The sequence below is a fragment of the Chiloscyllium plagiosum genome, chromosome 15 (assembly GCF_004010195.1).
Source record: "Chiloscyllium plagiosum isolate BGI_BamShark_2017 chromosome 15, ASM401019v2, whole genome shotgun sequence".
Classification (NCBI taxonomy): domain Eukaryota; kingdom Metazoa; phylum Chordata; class Chondrichthyes; order Orectolobiformes; family Hemiscylliidae; genus Chiloscyllium; species Chiloscyllium plagiosum.
This window is the reverse complement of record NC_057724.1, coordinates 1,225,538-1,237,995: the sequence shown is the minus strand read 5'-3', so window position 1 is coordinate 1,237,995 and position 12,458 is coordinate 1,225,538. Positions and strand designations below refer to the sequence as shown.

Sequence of the window (12,458 nt, the reverse complement as noted above, 5' to 3'; positions counted from 1 at the left end):
CTAGCAGGGAAGACAGTAGAGCAAAAATGGCAGGGGTTTGTGGGTAAAATTGAGGACACTGTACAGAGGTTCATCCCCAAGAAGAGAAAGATTATCCGGGGAGGGATTAGACAGCCATGGCTGACAAAGGAAGTCAGGAAATCTATCAAAAAAAAGAGAGATCCTATAAAGTGGCCAAGAGCACTGGGAAATCAGAAGATTTGTGAAGGCTACAAAAACAAACAGAGGATAACAAAGAGAGAAATAAGGAAGGAGAGGATCAAATATGAAGGTAGGCTAGCCAGTAATATTTGAAATGATAGTAAAAGTTTCTTTCAATACATAAGAAACAAACAACAGGCAAAAGTAGACATTGGGCCACTTCAAAGTGATGCTGGAAGCCTAGTGATGGGAGATAAGGAAATAGCAGGAGAGCTTAATAAGTACTTTGCATCAGTCTTCACAGTGGAAGACATGAGTAATATCCTAACAATTAAAGGGAGTCAGGGGGCTGAGGAGTATGGTTGCCATTACAAAATAGAAAGTGCTAGAAAAGCTAAAAGGTGTTAAAATTGATAAATCTCCTGGCCCCGATGGGCTACATCCTAGGGAGGTGGCTGAGGAAATAGCAGAGGCGTTGGTTGAGATCTTCCAAAAGTCACTGGAGTCAGGGAAAGTCCTGGATGATTGGAAGATCGCTGTTGTAACCCCCTTGTTCAAGAAAGGATCAAGGCAAAAGATGGAAAATTATAGGCCAATTAGCCTAACCTCGGTTGTTGGTAAAATTCTAGAATCCATCATTAAGGATGAGGTTTCTAAATTCTTGGAAGAGCAGGGTCGGATTAGAACAAGTCAACATGGATTTAAGTAAGGGGAGGTCGTGCCTGAGAAACCTGTTGGAGTTCTTTGAAGAGGTGACAAGTAAGTTAGACCAGGGAAACCCAGTGGATGTGGTCTACCCAGATTTCCAAAAGGTCTTTGATAAGGTGCCACACGAGAGGCTGTTGAGCAAGGTGAGGGCCCATGGTGTGCGAGGTGAGCTACTGGTATGGATTGAGAATTGGCTGTCTGAAAAAAGGCAGAGAGTTGGGATAAAAGGTTCTTTTGCGGAATAGCAGCCGGTGACAATGACCTGGATGAAGGGACTGGGGGCATTCTAGCGAAGTTTGCCAATGATACAATGTTAGGTGGACAGGCAGGTAGTACTGAGGAAGTGGGGAGGCTACAGAAGGATCTAGACAGGTTGGGAGAGTGGTCCAGGAAATGGCTGATGGAATTCAATGTGAGCAAATGCGAGGTCTTGCACTTTGGAAAAAAGAATACAAGCATGGACTACTTTCTAAACGGTGAGAAAATTCGTAAAGCCAAAGTACAGAGGGATCTGGGAGTGCTAGTTGAGGATTCTCTAAAGGTAAACATGCAGGTTGAATCCATTCTATCTCATAATTGGGATTGTATTCATTGGAATTTAGAAGATTAAGGGGAGATCTAATAGAAACTTACATGGCTTGGAGAGGGTGGACGCTAGGAAATTGTTTCCTTAGGCGAGGAGACTAGAACCAGTGTACACAGCCTTAGAATTAGAGGAGGTAAATTCAGAACAAAGATGCGGAGACATTTTTTTCAGCCAGAGAGTGGTGGGCCTGTGGAATTCATTGCCGCAGAGTGCAGTGGAGGCTGGGACGCTAAATGTCTTCAAGGCAGAAATTGATAAATTCTTGATGTCACAAGGAATTAAGGGCTACGGGAAGAATGCGGGTAAATGGAGTTGAAATGCCCATCAGCCATGATTGAATGGCGGAGTGGACCCGATGGGCCGAATGGCCTTAACTCCGCTCCTATGTCTTATGGACTTACATTGTTAGGCATGGTTGCTTCGTCCTTCCCTTAGTTTGTTTCTTCTTCTGTGAAATGAATTTCTGCTGTTCCTCCTGAATTACCCCTGGAAGCCCCTGCCATTGCTGCTTCACCATCTTCCCTGATAGACTCCCCTTCCAACCCACTCTGGCCAGCTCCTCCTTTACATCTTTGTCGTTACCTTCACTCAATTGTAATGCCGTTACATCTGATTCCAGCTTCCCTCCTCAAATTGCAAGGTGAATTGCATCATATTAAGATCACTGGCCCCTAGGGACATCTTTACCCTAAGCTCCCTAATCAAATCTGCCTCATTACACATCACTGAATCTGGAATTGCCTGTTCCATAGTGGGCTCTTCTACAAGCTGCTCCAAAAAACATCCTGCAGACATTCCACAAATTCCTTTTCTTGGGATCTGCTACCAACTCAATTTTCTCAGTCCATTTACATACTGGAATCCTCCATGATTGTAGTAACAGTGCCTTTCTTGCATGCCTTTTTTATCTCCTGATTTATTGTCTATCCCAAATCCTGACTACTGCTAGTAGCCCTGAACATAACTCCCATCAGGGTCTTTTTCCCTTTGCAGTTCTTCTACTCTACCCTCACAGATTCTACGCTTTCCAACTGTATATCACTTCTTACTATTGATAGAGTTAAGGTTGTTATGCAGGGAACACTGTGCAAATTACTCACCTCAGGATTCTCAAAGTCTGTCAACCATCTATAAGGTGCAAGTCAGGATTATGCTGGAATACTCAAACTTGTCTGGACGAGTGATGCTCCAATACCAATAAGTTCAACACATTCAGGACTAAGCAGCCTATTTGATCTACACTCCACCTCATCCACCATCTACACTCCCTGCACTATCAACGTACTGTGGTATCAAATACAAGATGCACTGCAGGAAGTTGCCACGCCTTCTTTGACAGCATCTTCCAAACCTGTCACCTCAAAGGTGAAAGGCTACAAATGTATTGCAATAAGACCACTGCAAGCTCTTTTCTAAGGCTCACATCATTCTGACTTGCAACTGTGTCATCTGGTCAAAATCCTGGAACTTATTTCATAACCAATCATGCGAGTATACTCCACCAGATAGACTGCAGTGGTTCAAGAACGTGGTTCAACTTATCCACTCAAAAGCAATTAAATATGGGCCTTGCTAGCAATGCTGAAATCCTTGGAAAGATTAAAACAAAGTCTGCATTATCATCACTTTGCTAAAACAAGACAAAAGATGAATGAAGAACCCCACCTAAGACTTTCTTCTCCATATACAGAGTACTATTTCAGTTATATAAATGATTTGGATGTGAGCATAACAGGTATAGTTAGTAAGTTTGCAAATGACACCAAAATTGGAGATGTAGTGGACAACAAAGAAGGTTACCTCAGAGTACAGTGGGATCTTGATCAGATGGGCCAATGGACTGAGAAGTGGCAGTTGGAGTTTAATTCAGATAAATGCGAGGTGGGAAAGCAAATCTTTGCAGGAATTATACACTTAATGGTAAGATCCTAGGGAGTGTTGCTGAACAAAGAGACCTTGAAGTGCAGGTTCATAGCTCCTTGAAAGTGGAGTCACAGGTAGATAGGATAGGGAAGGCGGCGTTTGGTATGCAAACCTTTATTGGTCAGAGTATTGAGTACAGGAGTTGGGATGTCATGTTGTGGCTGTACAGGACATTGGTTAGGCCACTGTTCGAATATTGTGTGCAATTCTGGTCTCCTTCCTATCGGAAAGATATTGTGAAACTTGAAAGGGTTCAGAAATGATTTACAAGGATGTTGCCAGGGTTGAAGGATTTGAGCTATAGGGAGAGGCTGAACAGGCTGGGGCTGGTTTTCCTGGAGTGTCGGAGGCTGAGGGGTTACCTTATAGAGGTTTACAAAATTATGAGGGGCATGGATAGGATAAATAGACAAAGTCTTTTCCCTAGGGTTAGGGAGTCCAGAACTAGAGGGTGTAGGTTTAGGGTGAGAGGGGTAAGATCTTTTTTTTTTGTATGTTTCTTTGCTTTTTTTTTAGTGTTTGGACTGAGCCCTTGTGAGAAAATATATCTTACCAGATGAGCTGTTCCTGTGGGTAGACCTGACCCTTGGACTAGGCCTCTGTAAAGACTGAACACCTATGTGTGAGCTGAGAGCTGAGCACTTGCTGCATCCTGGAGTCTGGGAGTCAACCCCGCCTTCGGGAGCGGACCAAATCCCTGTGAGTTAACTGCACCTTTAAAATGTACTGAGTTCCTGTAGGTGGGCCTGGTTCTCTATGAATGGGCCAGGCCTCTATGAAGACTTAACACCTGTGTGTTGCGGGGCATGCATTTGCTGCCTTCAGGAGAGGACTCTGCCTTTGGTTGTGGACTCTGTTTTTAGCAATACACTCTGCAGTTTGGAGTGAACTTCATTTCTGACAGCGCAATTCTTTTTGAAGAGAACGGCTTATTGTAATGAACTCTGTTCGAGAAGGGACTCTGTTTGTTGATAATTGACTCTGTCTTGTTACTTGTTGGGTTGATCACCTGCACTGTCTTGTGCGTCCCTGGGTCTGGCAGGCCTTACTGTGAGCTGGGAGGCTCATAGGTCATCCCAAAAGCTGTCACCTGAGAGCCGCAGGGTGGGTAGGCTGTCCTAAAAGCCGGAGGGTGGGTAGGCCGTCCTGATGCCAGTCACCCCCAGAGCCACATGGTGGGTAGGTCATTCTGAGCACTGTTGTCCTGAGACGGGTAATTGGGATGGGCTGTCCTCGAGGTCGTCGGAAGGTGTCAGAGCGGCCGAGAGCCAGAAGGTGTGCAGGGGCAGGCTGAGATCCGGAAGGCTTGTGGGCTGCCCTGCGCGTTGCCTTCCCAGGAGAGGGGACGGGCTGTTCTAGAGGTGGCCGGAAGGTGTGTCAGGGCACTTCCACAAGCTGGATGACACATTGGTGGGCGAGAGCCAGATAGTGGTGCTTAGGGGCAGACCGAGCCAGATGGTAGGTAGGCTGTCCTCAGCGCTGTCATCCTGGGCAGATACCTAGGTGGGCTATCCTAGAGGTGGCTGGAAGGTGCGAAGGGTGGTTAGGGAAGCCAGAAGGTGGGTAGACTGTCCTGACCGCTGTGTCATCTGGGGTGGGGTGGGGAAGCAGGACAGGCTGTCCTAGAGGTGGTCAGGTGGTGTGTCAGGGCGGACGGAGAACTGGATAGGGCATAGGGGCGGGCTGCCTTAGTGGCTGGAAGGTGGGAGGCATGGCCGGTAGGGGTATTGGGGGGGAAGGTCTGCATTTTATACACTTTTTAAATGTAACTGGACTGTCTTATGTATTTGTTACTATTTTGTGATGATTGAAAGTGGGATTTGAGGTTTATCTTCATTTCCTGAAAACTGGTTGAATAGTAGGTTAGGGGCTCTGGCTTTGCCGCTCCTCTCCCTTGTAAAATTGCTGTTTTTCTGTATACAGCTGTTAATGTTAACTATTTTGTAAACTGTATTGTTTAAATAAAATACAAAAAAAGGAAAAATGTAAACTGGAGATTCACTGTCTCTCTCTCCTGCATGCACACACATCATGGGTGCTGGGGATAATATAAGCTCTGCTGCTGTTAGGTGGTAGTGTGGGGAATTATATTAAAAATTATATTTTCCTTGGGGATCTGGCTTTTCAGCTGGCTAGTTGCAACCTGCGGTATTGTTATATTGGAGAAGGTGTGGGAGTGGAAAAGGCAATTTGGTGATGGGATTTATTCTTTGTTCCACAGTCAACTGTTTGGATTGAACTTACCTACCTTACCTTGATTCCTGTACATGGCCTGAACCTCCATGGTGGACCTGACCCCATTGAGTAGGCTGGTTCATTTTCTGGAGGCTAGGTCCCCAGAAATGTATTGTGCTGGTTTAAGTGGACTGGATCTTATGGGGGAACTGGGCCTGCGTATGCACCCTGCCGATGGGAGGATGACCAGCCATTAGGAGCAAACTCTGCCTTCAGAGGCAGGTTTAGGTTTGGGAAACGGATTCTAGATCGGATGGCAGACTCTGGGAGCAGCCCCTGTGTCAGTGGACTCTGCCCCTTGCAGTTTGCAGTGTGCTCTGATGTTCTTACACTGTATCTGTTTCTTGAGCAAGGACTATGATGGTTTGGTGGCTGGGCTCGACCCTTGCACAACGGTTCTTAAGATTTGAACTTTGCTGTTTGGACTGAGCCCATGAGTCAACTGCACCTTCACTAATAGACTGTCTCTCTGAGTGGAGAAAGTGAGGTCTGCAGATGCTGGAGATCAAAGTTGAAACTTTATTGCTGGAACAGCACAGCAGGTCAGGCAGCATCCAGGGAACAGGAGATTCGACGTTTCGGGCACAATTCCTGAAGAAGGGCCTGTGCCCGAAATGTCGAATCTCCTGTTCCCTGGATGCTGCCTGACCTGCTGTGCTGTTCCAGCAATAAAGTTTCAACTCTGTCTCTCTGAGTGGGCCTGGGCCTTAGTAGAAACTGAATACCTGTGTGTGCTGTGAGGTGTGCATTTGATGCATTCTGGAGTGGACTCTTTTTTTTGATGCTCAGGTTTATCACCTGAACTGTCTTGTGTGTCCCTGGGTTTGGCAGGCCTTACTGTGAGCCGGATGGTGAGTAAGTTGTGAAGAAAGCTGTCACCCTGAGAGTGGGTAGGACATCCCACGAGTCAGATGGTGAGTAGGCCACCCTGAGAGCTGGAAAGTGGGTAGGCCGTCCTGAGTGTCGTCATCCCGAGGTGGTAACGGGACAAGCTGTGCTACAGCACACTGGGGTGGGCCCGGGCTGAGTGTGAGGCGCACCAGTGCAGACGGCACACTGAGGGGTGGACCGGGAAGGTGGGTACGCCATCCTGATCGCCACTTTCCGGGGCTGTAATGGGACAGCATGTCCTAGAGATGGCTGTAAGCTCCGAAAAGGTGGATTGAGAGTCAGAAGGAGCAGGCTGCCTTTTAGTGGACCATTGGTAGGAGAGTTGGGCGTTTACTGGTTTACCAGGGGTGTCTGTGTAATGTCCTATCACTTGGTTCATTAGACTGTTTTTTGTGTCTACTGTTTCCTTTTTGCTAAGTTAGGTGGGGTTTGGTGCGGTACACATCTTCCCCCCCCAACACCCATCCCCTTCCCGTGTATTGCTATTTTTATTGTTCACTGTTGATTGTTTGTATTTTTCTGGAGAGTTCAATAAAAAAATTAATAGATTTAGAATTTCCTCAGTCCACCACTGACTCTAAGCAGGCTGGCCACAGTTATTTCACTATCAATCCAGAAACTGAATTTCTGTTCTGGAGACCCAGGAGATAGTGGAATTTGAATTCAATAAATATCTGGAATTAAGAGTCCACCACTACTGATGGCTGAGAAAACCCATCTGGTTCACAAACAGTTCAGGGAAGGAAATCTGCCATCCTTACCTGGTCTGGCTTACATGGGTCCAAAGCCACAGCAATAACTCTCAACTGCCCTCTGACAGAGCCCTGCAAGCCATTCAGTTGCAATAGTCACCATGAAATCTCAATAAAATAACAAAACTAAACAGACCACTCTGCATCGACCGAGGCACAGGAAATGATGATCCTGTAAACCTTGCAAAGTCCTTCTTACTATTAATGTACTTGACCTCCTCTTCCTCAATCTGCTTGAGGCAGATGCCTCTGACCATGACAGCACCAGGAAGAGTGACCACCTCAAAATCCTCTTGGAGAGAAAGTCCTGCCTTCATATTGAGTACCACCGACTGTCATAGAGGTGTACAGTATGGAACAGAGTTATAGCTGGGGGAAAAGTAATTATGATGCGATTAGGCAAGATTTAGGATGCGTAGGATGGGCATAATTGAAATGTGGAATTTATTCAAGGCACAGCAACTGCGTGTCCTTGATTAAATATGTTCCCTGTCAGGCAGGGAGAAAAGAGAGCTAAGAAGAGCCAGGAGGGGACATGAGAAGTCGTTGGCAGGTAGGATCAAGGAAAAGCCTAAGGCTTTCTATAGGTAAATCAGGAATAAAACAATGACTAGACTAAGATTAGGGCCAATCAAGGACAGTAGTAGGAAGTTGTGTGTGTTGTCAGAGGAGATAGGAGAAGTGCTAAATGAATATTTTTCGTCCATATTCACACTGGAAAAAGACAATACTGAGAAATAAGCTACTGGACTAGATGGATTGAGGTTCATAAGGAGGAGGTGTTAGCAATTCTGGAAAGTGTGAGAATAGGCAAATCTCCTGGACTGAATGGGATTTATCCGAGGATTCTCTGGGAAGCCAGGGAGGAAATTGCAGAGCTTTTGGTTTTGATCTTTACGTTATCATTGTCTACAGGAATAGTGCCAGAAGACTGGAGGACAGCAAATGTTGTCCCCTTGTTCAAGAAGGGGAGCAGACACAAGCCTGGTAATTATAGACCAGTGAGCCTTACTTCTGTTATGGGTAAAGTGTTGGAAAAGGTTATAAGAAATGGCATTTATAATCATCCAGAAAGGAATAATTTGATTAGGGATAACCAACACCATTTTGTGAAGGGTAAGTCATACCTCAGAAATCCTATTGAGTACTTTGAGAAGGAGACCAAACAGGTGGCTGAGAGTAGAGCAGTTGATGTGGTGTACATAGATTTCAGTAAGGCTTTTGATAAGGTTCCCCATGGTAGGCTATTGCACAAAATATGGAGACATGGATTGATGGTGATTTTGCAGTTTGGATGAGAAATTGACTAGCTGAAGGAGGATGGTGGTTAATGGGGAATGTTTAGCCTGGGGTTCAGTTACTAGCGATGTACCGCAAAGATCTGTTTTGGGGCCACTGCTATTTGTCGTTTTTATAAATGACCTGAAGGAGGGCGTAGAAGGATTGGTTAAATTTGCGGACGACACTAAGGTCTGTGGAGTTGTGAATAGTGCCAAATGATATTGCAGGTTACAGAGGGACATAGATAAGCTGCAGAGCTAGGCTGAGAAGTTGCAAATGGAGTTTAATGCAGAAAAGTGTGAGGTGATTCACTTTGGAAGGAGCAACAAGAATAAAGAGTACTGGGCTAATGATAAGATTCTTGGTAGTTTAGATGAGCAGAGAGATCTGTGTCCATGTACACAGATGCCTGAAAGTTGCCACTCAGGTTGATAGGGTTGTTAAGAAGGCATATGGTGTGTTAGCTTTTATTGGTTGAGGGATTGAGTTTCACGTTGCAGCCATACACAACTCTGGTGCGGTCACACTTGGAGTATTGTGGACAGTTCTGGTGACTGCGTTATAGGAAGAATTTGGAAGCTTTGGAAAAGGATTCAGAGGAGATTTACTAGGATGTTACCTGGAACGGAGGGAAGGTCTTATGAGGAAAAGCTGAGGGACTTGAGGCTGTTTCATTAGAGAGAAGAAGGTTGAGAGGTGACTTCATTGAGACATATAAGATAATCAGAGTGTTAGATAGGGTGAGAGCCTTAAGTGAGGACTGCAGATGCTGGAGTACCAGAGTTGAAAAATGTGGTGCTGGAAAAACACAGCAGGAAGAAGGGCTTATGCTTGAAGCGTCGATTCTCCTGCTCCTCGGATGCTGCCTGGCCTGCTGTGTTTTTCCAGCACCACATTTTTCAACCTCAGATGGAGATGGCTAGCACAAGGGACATAGCTGTGAATTGAGGGGTGATTGATATAGGACAGATGGCAGAGGTAGTTTCTTTACTCGGAGAGTATTAGGGGCATGTAACGCCCTGCAACAGTAGTACACTCGCCAACTTTAAGGGCATTTAAATGGTCATTGGATAGGCATATGGATGAAAATGGAATAGTGTTGGTTAGATGGGCTTCAGATTGGTTCCATAGGTCAGTGCAATATCAAGGGCCGAAGGGCCTGTACGGAGCTGTAATGTTCCATGTTCTAAGGTGATGGTGAGCTGCCTTCTTAAATCAGTGCAGTCCTGAAGTCAGTTCCAAGATTTTGACCTTGCAATTGTAAAGGAATCGGCTGACAATGTTTCAAGTCAGGAAAACACTCGAGGTTACATGTATCTGTTGCTCTTGTCCTTTAAGTGGTACAAGTCATCAGTTTGGAAGGAGCGTGCCTATTTCACTCTTTTTTATATCTTGTTTAAGCAATTGGTTGTGTTGCCTTTGTTCTCAAATAGCCAACTGAAACTGACCATGCTGGTCACACATGAGGATTGGACGCTTTAGTGAAATATTAGAAATTTGCTTGGGCTTTGGGAATGTATCCAAGCTCTAAAAAGAAAACTGAAGGACTACAGAAAACTGTTGACCTGAGCTCAAGGGACTGCTTTGGAAATGACACCTCAATCTCAACCAGTACTTCTCGCTGGTCTTTATCATACATTACAGATGGTTACTTCATAGAGGTGCTATGTTATAGAAACATTTTTATCCATTTTTCTACTTAGAGTCATAGAGATGTACAACATGGAAACAGACCCTTTGCTCCAACTCATCCATGCCGACCAGATATCCTAACCTAATCTTGTCCCATTGACCAGCATTTGGCCCATATCCCTCTAAACGCTTCCTATTCATATAACTATCCAGATGCCTTTTAAATGCTACCAGCCTCCACCACTTCCAGCTCATTCCATCCATGCACAACCCTCTAAATCCCTAAGTTTACACAGTAATCGATCCACAAGATTGGAACAATTCTATTGAGTGGAATAGTATATTACTCACGGGAGTGCAGTACTCCACCATTGGGTAATGCAACTTGTGTCCCTTTGCTGTGCATCCTGAAAAGAAACAGCTTTGGCAGATATCATAGTTGAAGTGTTTGAGGCTGCGGTACCTGTAAAGGAAGAACAAGGAGTAACAGAAATGTTCATTTTTGTTTAAATATTTATTTATTTGAATATTTTTGTTCCAGTGAAGGAACAAAAGTTAAATGTTTAAGTTATGCAAATTTTTATTTTAAAGGAACTGACAATTGTTTTGGAGAGAAACAAATGCAAGAACAGTCATACTTTTGATGTTCTGGAAAAGGTGAATTTGAAATGCAGCGATTGTGACATATGAAGCTGTAAAGGCAGGAATAAAGAAACAGGATATTCCATTTTCACCTAAGACAGCAGAAGGAAAGTTCTCCGGGAGAAGAGGGGAAAAAAAACAGAAATAATATGCAATAATGGCACAGAGATGGTGGTATGGTGGTAATATCACTGAACTAGAAATCCAGAGACCCAGGCTAATGCTCTGGGAAAGGTGGATTCACATTCCAATATTGCACTGACCTATGGAACCAAGCTGAAGGTGGCTGGTCAAATGTAAATTCAATTTTTTAAAAAATCTATAACTGGAAACTATTTCCAGTAATGCTATCACAAAACCACCATCGATTGTTGTAAAAGCCCATCTGATTCACTAATGTCCTTTTGTGAAGTATTCTATTATCCTTATCCCATCTGATCTAGATGTGACTGCAAACCCACAACAATGTGGGTGGCTTTTAACTGCCCTTGGACATGACCATGCAATCCACTCAGTACAACAGCAATATGTGAAATGTAATAAATGCTGACCTCACCAGCGGTACCCACAGCCTTTGCAAGAATAAAAGAAATTATGGAGATGGCACAAAGTATAGATGTTGGATGAATGGACAGTTCTAAAATCAAAGGACTTGATCAATGCAGTGTGAAATTGTCAACAGATGAATAGTCAGAACTGAGTACAGAATGGAGGTCATTAATATGATGAGATGGTGCAAGATGAAGGACAGTACCTTCAGAATTCCTGTCATTAAGGCAAACTCTGAGACTGAGCAAGCAGTTAGGGCGCTCAACTATATGAACAGAAACTAAATAGCCATGAATATAATGTATTTGGAAACGAGCACAAAGGTACAAACAGCAGGCTCTGTTAAAATCTTTGGAGATGTCCAAGGCAATATTAAATAATGCACCAAAGTGGTTTAAGAACAGAAATCCTAATACAAACAGCATTAGCAACAGGAAACTCAATGTCAATTACAAACTATTCCAGAATTTTCCAGGCAATAGATAAATTCAAACAGAACATCAGTTTATATAAGGTACAAATATAATTTGGAAGTTAAAGGGATGAAAGGGATCACTTTTCTGAACAATATGCTAACCAAATACAGACAAATAGTGCACTTGCAATAGGAAACGTTGAGGAGATGGTAAATGAAGAAATAGATCTGGAAGCAGCAGTATAGTAGAATTGTAGAAGCTCACTGGCCTCAGGAACCAACACGTGACCTTAATAAAACAATGTCAGGCGACTGACTGTGTGGAGTTTGGACACATTCTCCCCGTGTCTGCGTGGGTTTCCTCCGGGTGCACCGGTTTCCTCCCACAGTCCAAAAGATGTGCGGGGTCAGGTGAATTGGCCACGCTAAATTGCCCGTAGTGTTAGGTGAAGGGGTAAATGTAGGGGTATGGGTGGATTGCGCTTCGACGGGTTGGTGTGGACTTGTTGGGCCGAAGGGCCTGTTTCCACACTGTAAGTAATCTAATCTAATCTAATCTAAAAGGAAGGTTCTTTTCCAAAATTATGAGGGACATGGATAGGATAAATAGGCAAAGTCTTTTCCCTGGGGTCGGTGATTCGAGAACTAGAGGGCATAGGTTTAGGGTGAGAGGGGAAAGATATAAAAGAGACCTAAGGGGCAA

General features: G+C 44.4%; 1 protein-coding gene across 10 annotated transcripts in view; it reads right to left on the bottom strand.

The window, feature by feature from the left end:
• Positions 1-12,458, bottom strand: part of LOC122557037 (utrophin-like) — a 688,507-nt gene that overhangs the window by 75,309 nt on the left and 600,740 nt on the right. For all 10 annotated transcript variants that reach the window (XM_043704260.1, XM_043704256.1, XM_043704261.1 and 7 more), the window contains one exon: positions 10,501-10,612. In XM_043704260.1, coding sequence (XP_043560195.1) covers positions 10,501-10,612 — 112 coding nt within the window. The remainder of the gene's footprint in view (positions 1-10,500; positions 10,613-12,458) is intronic.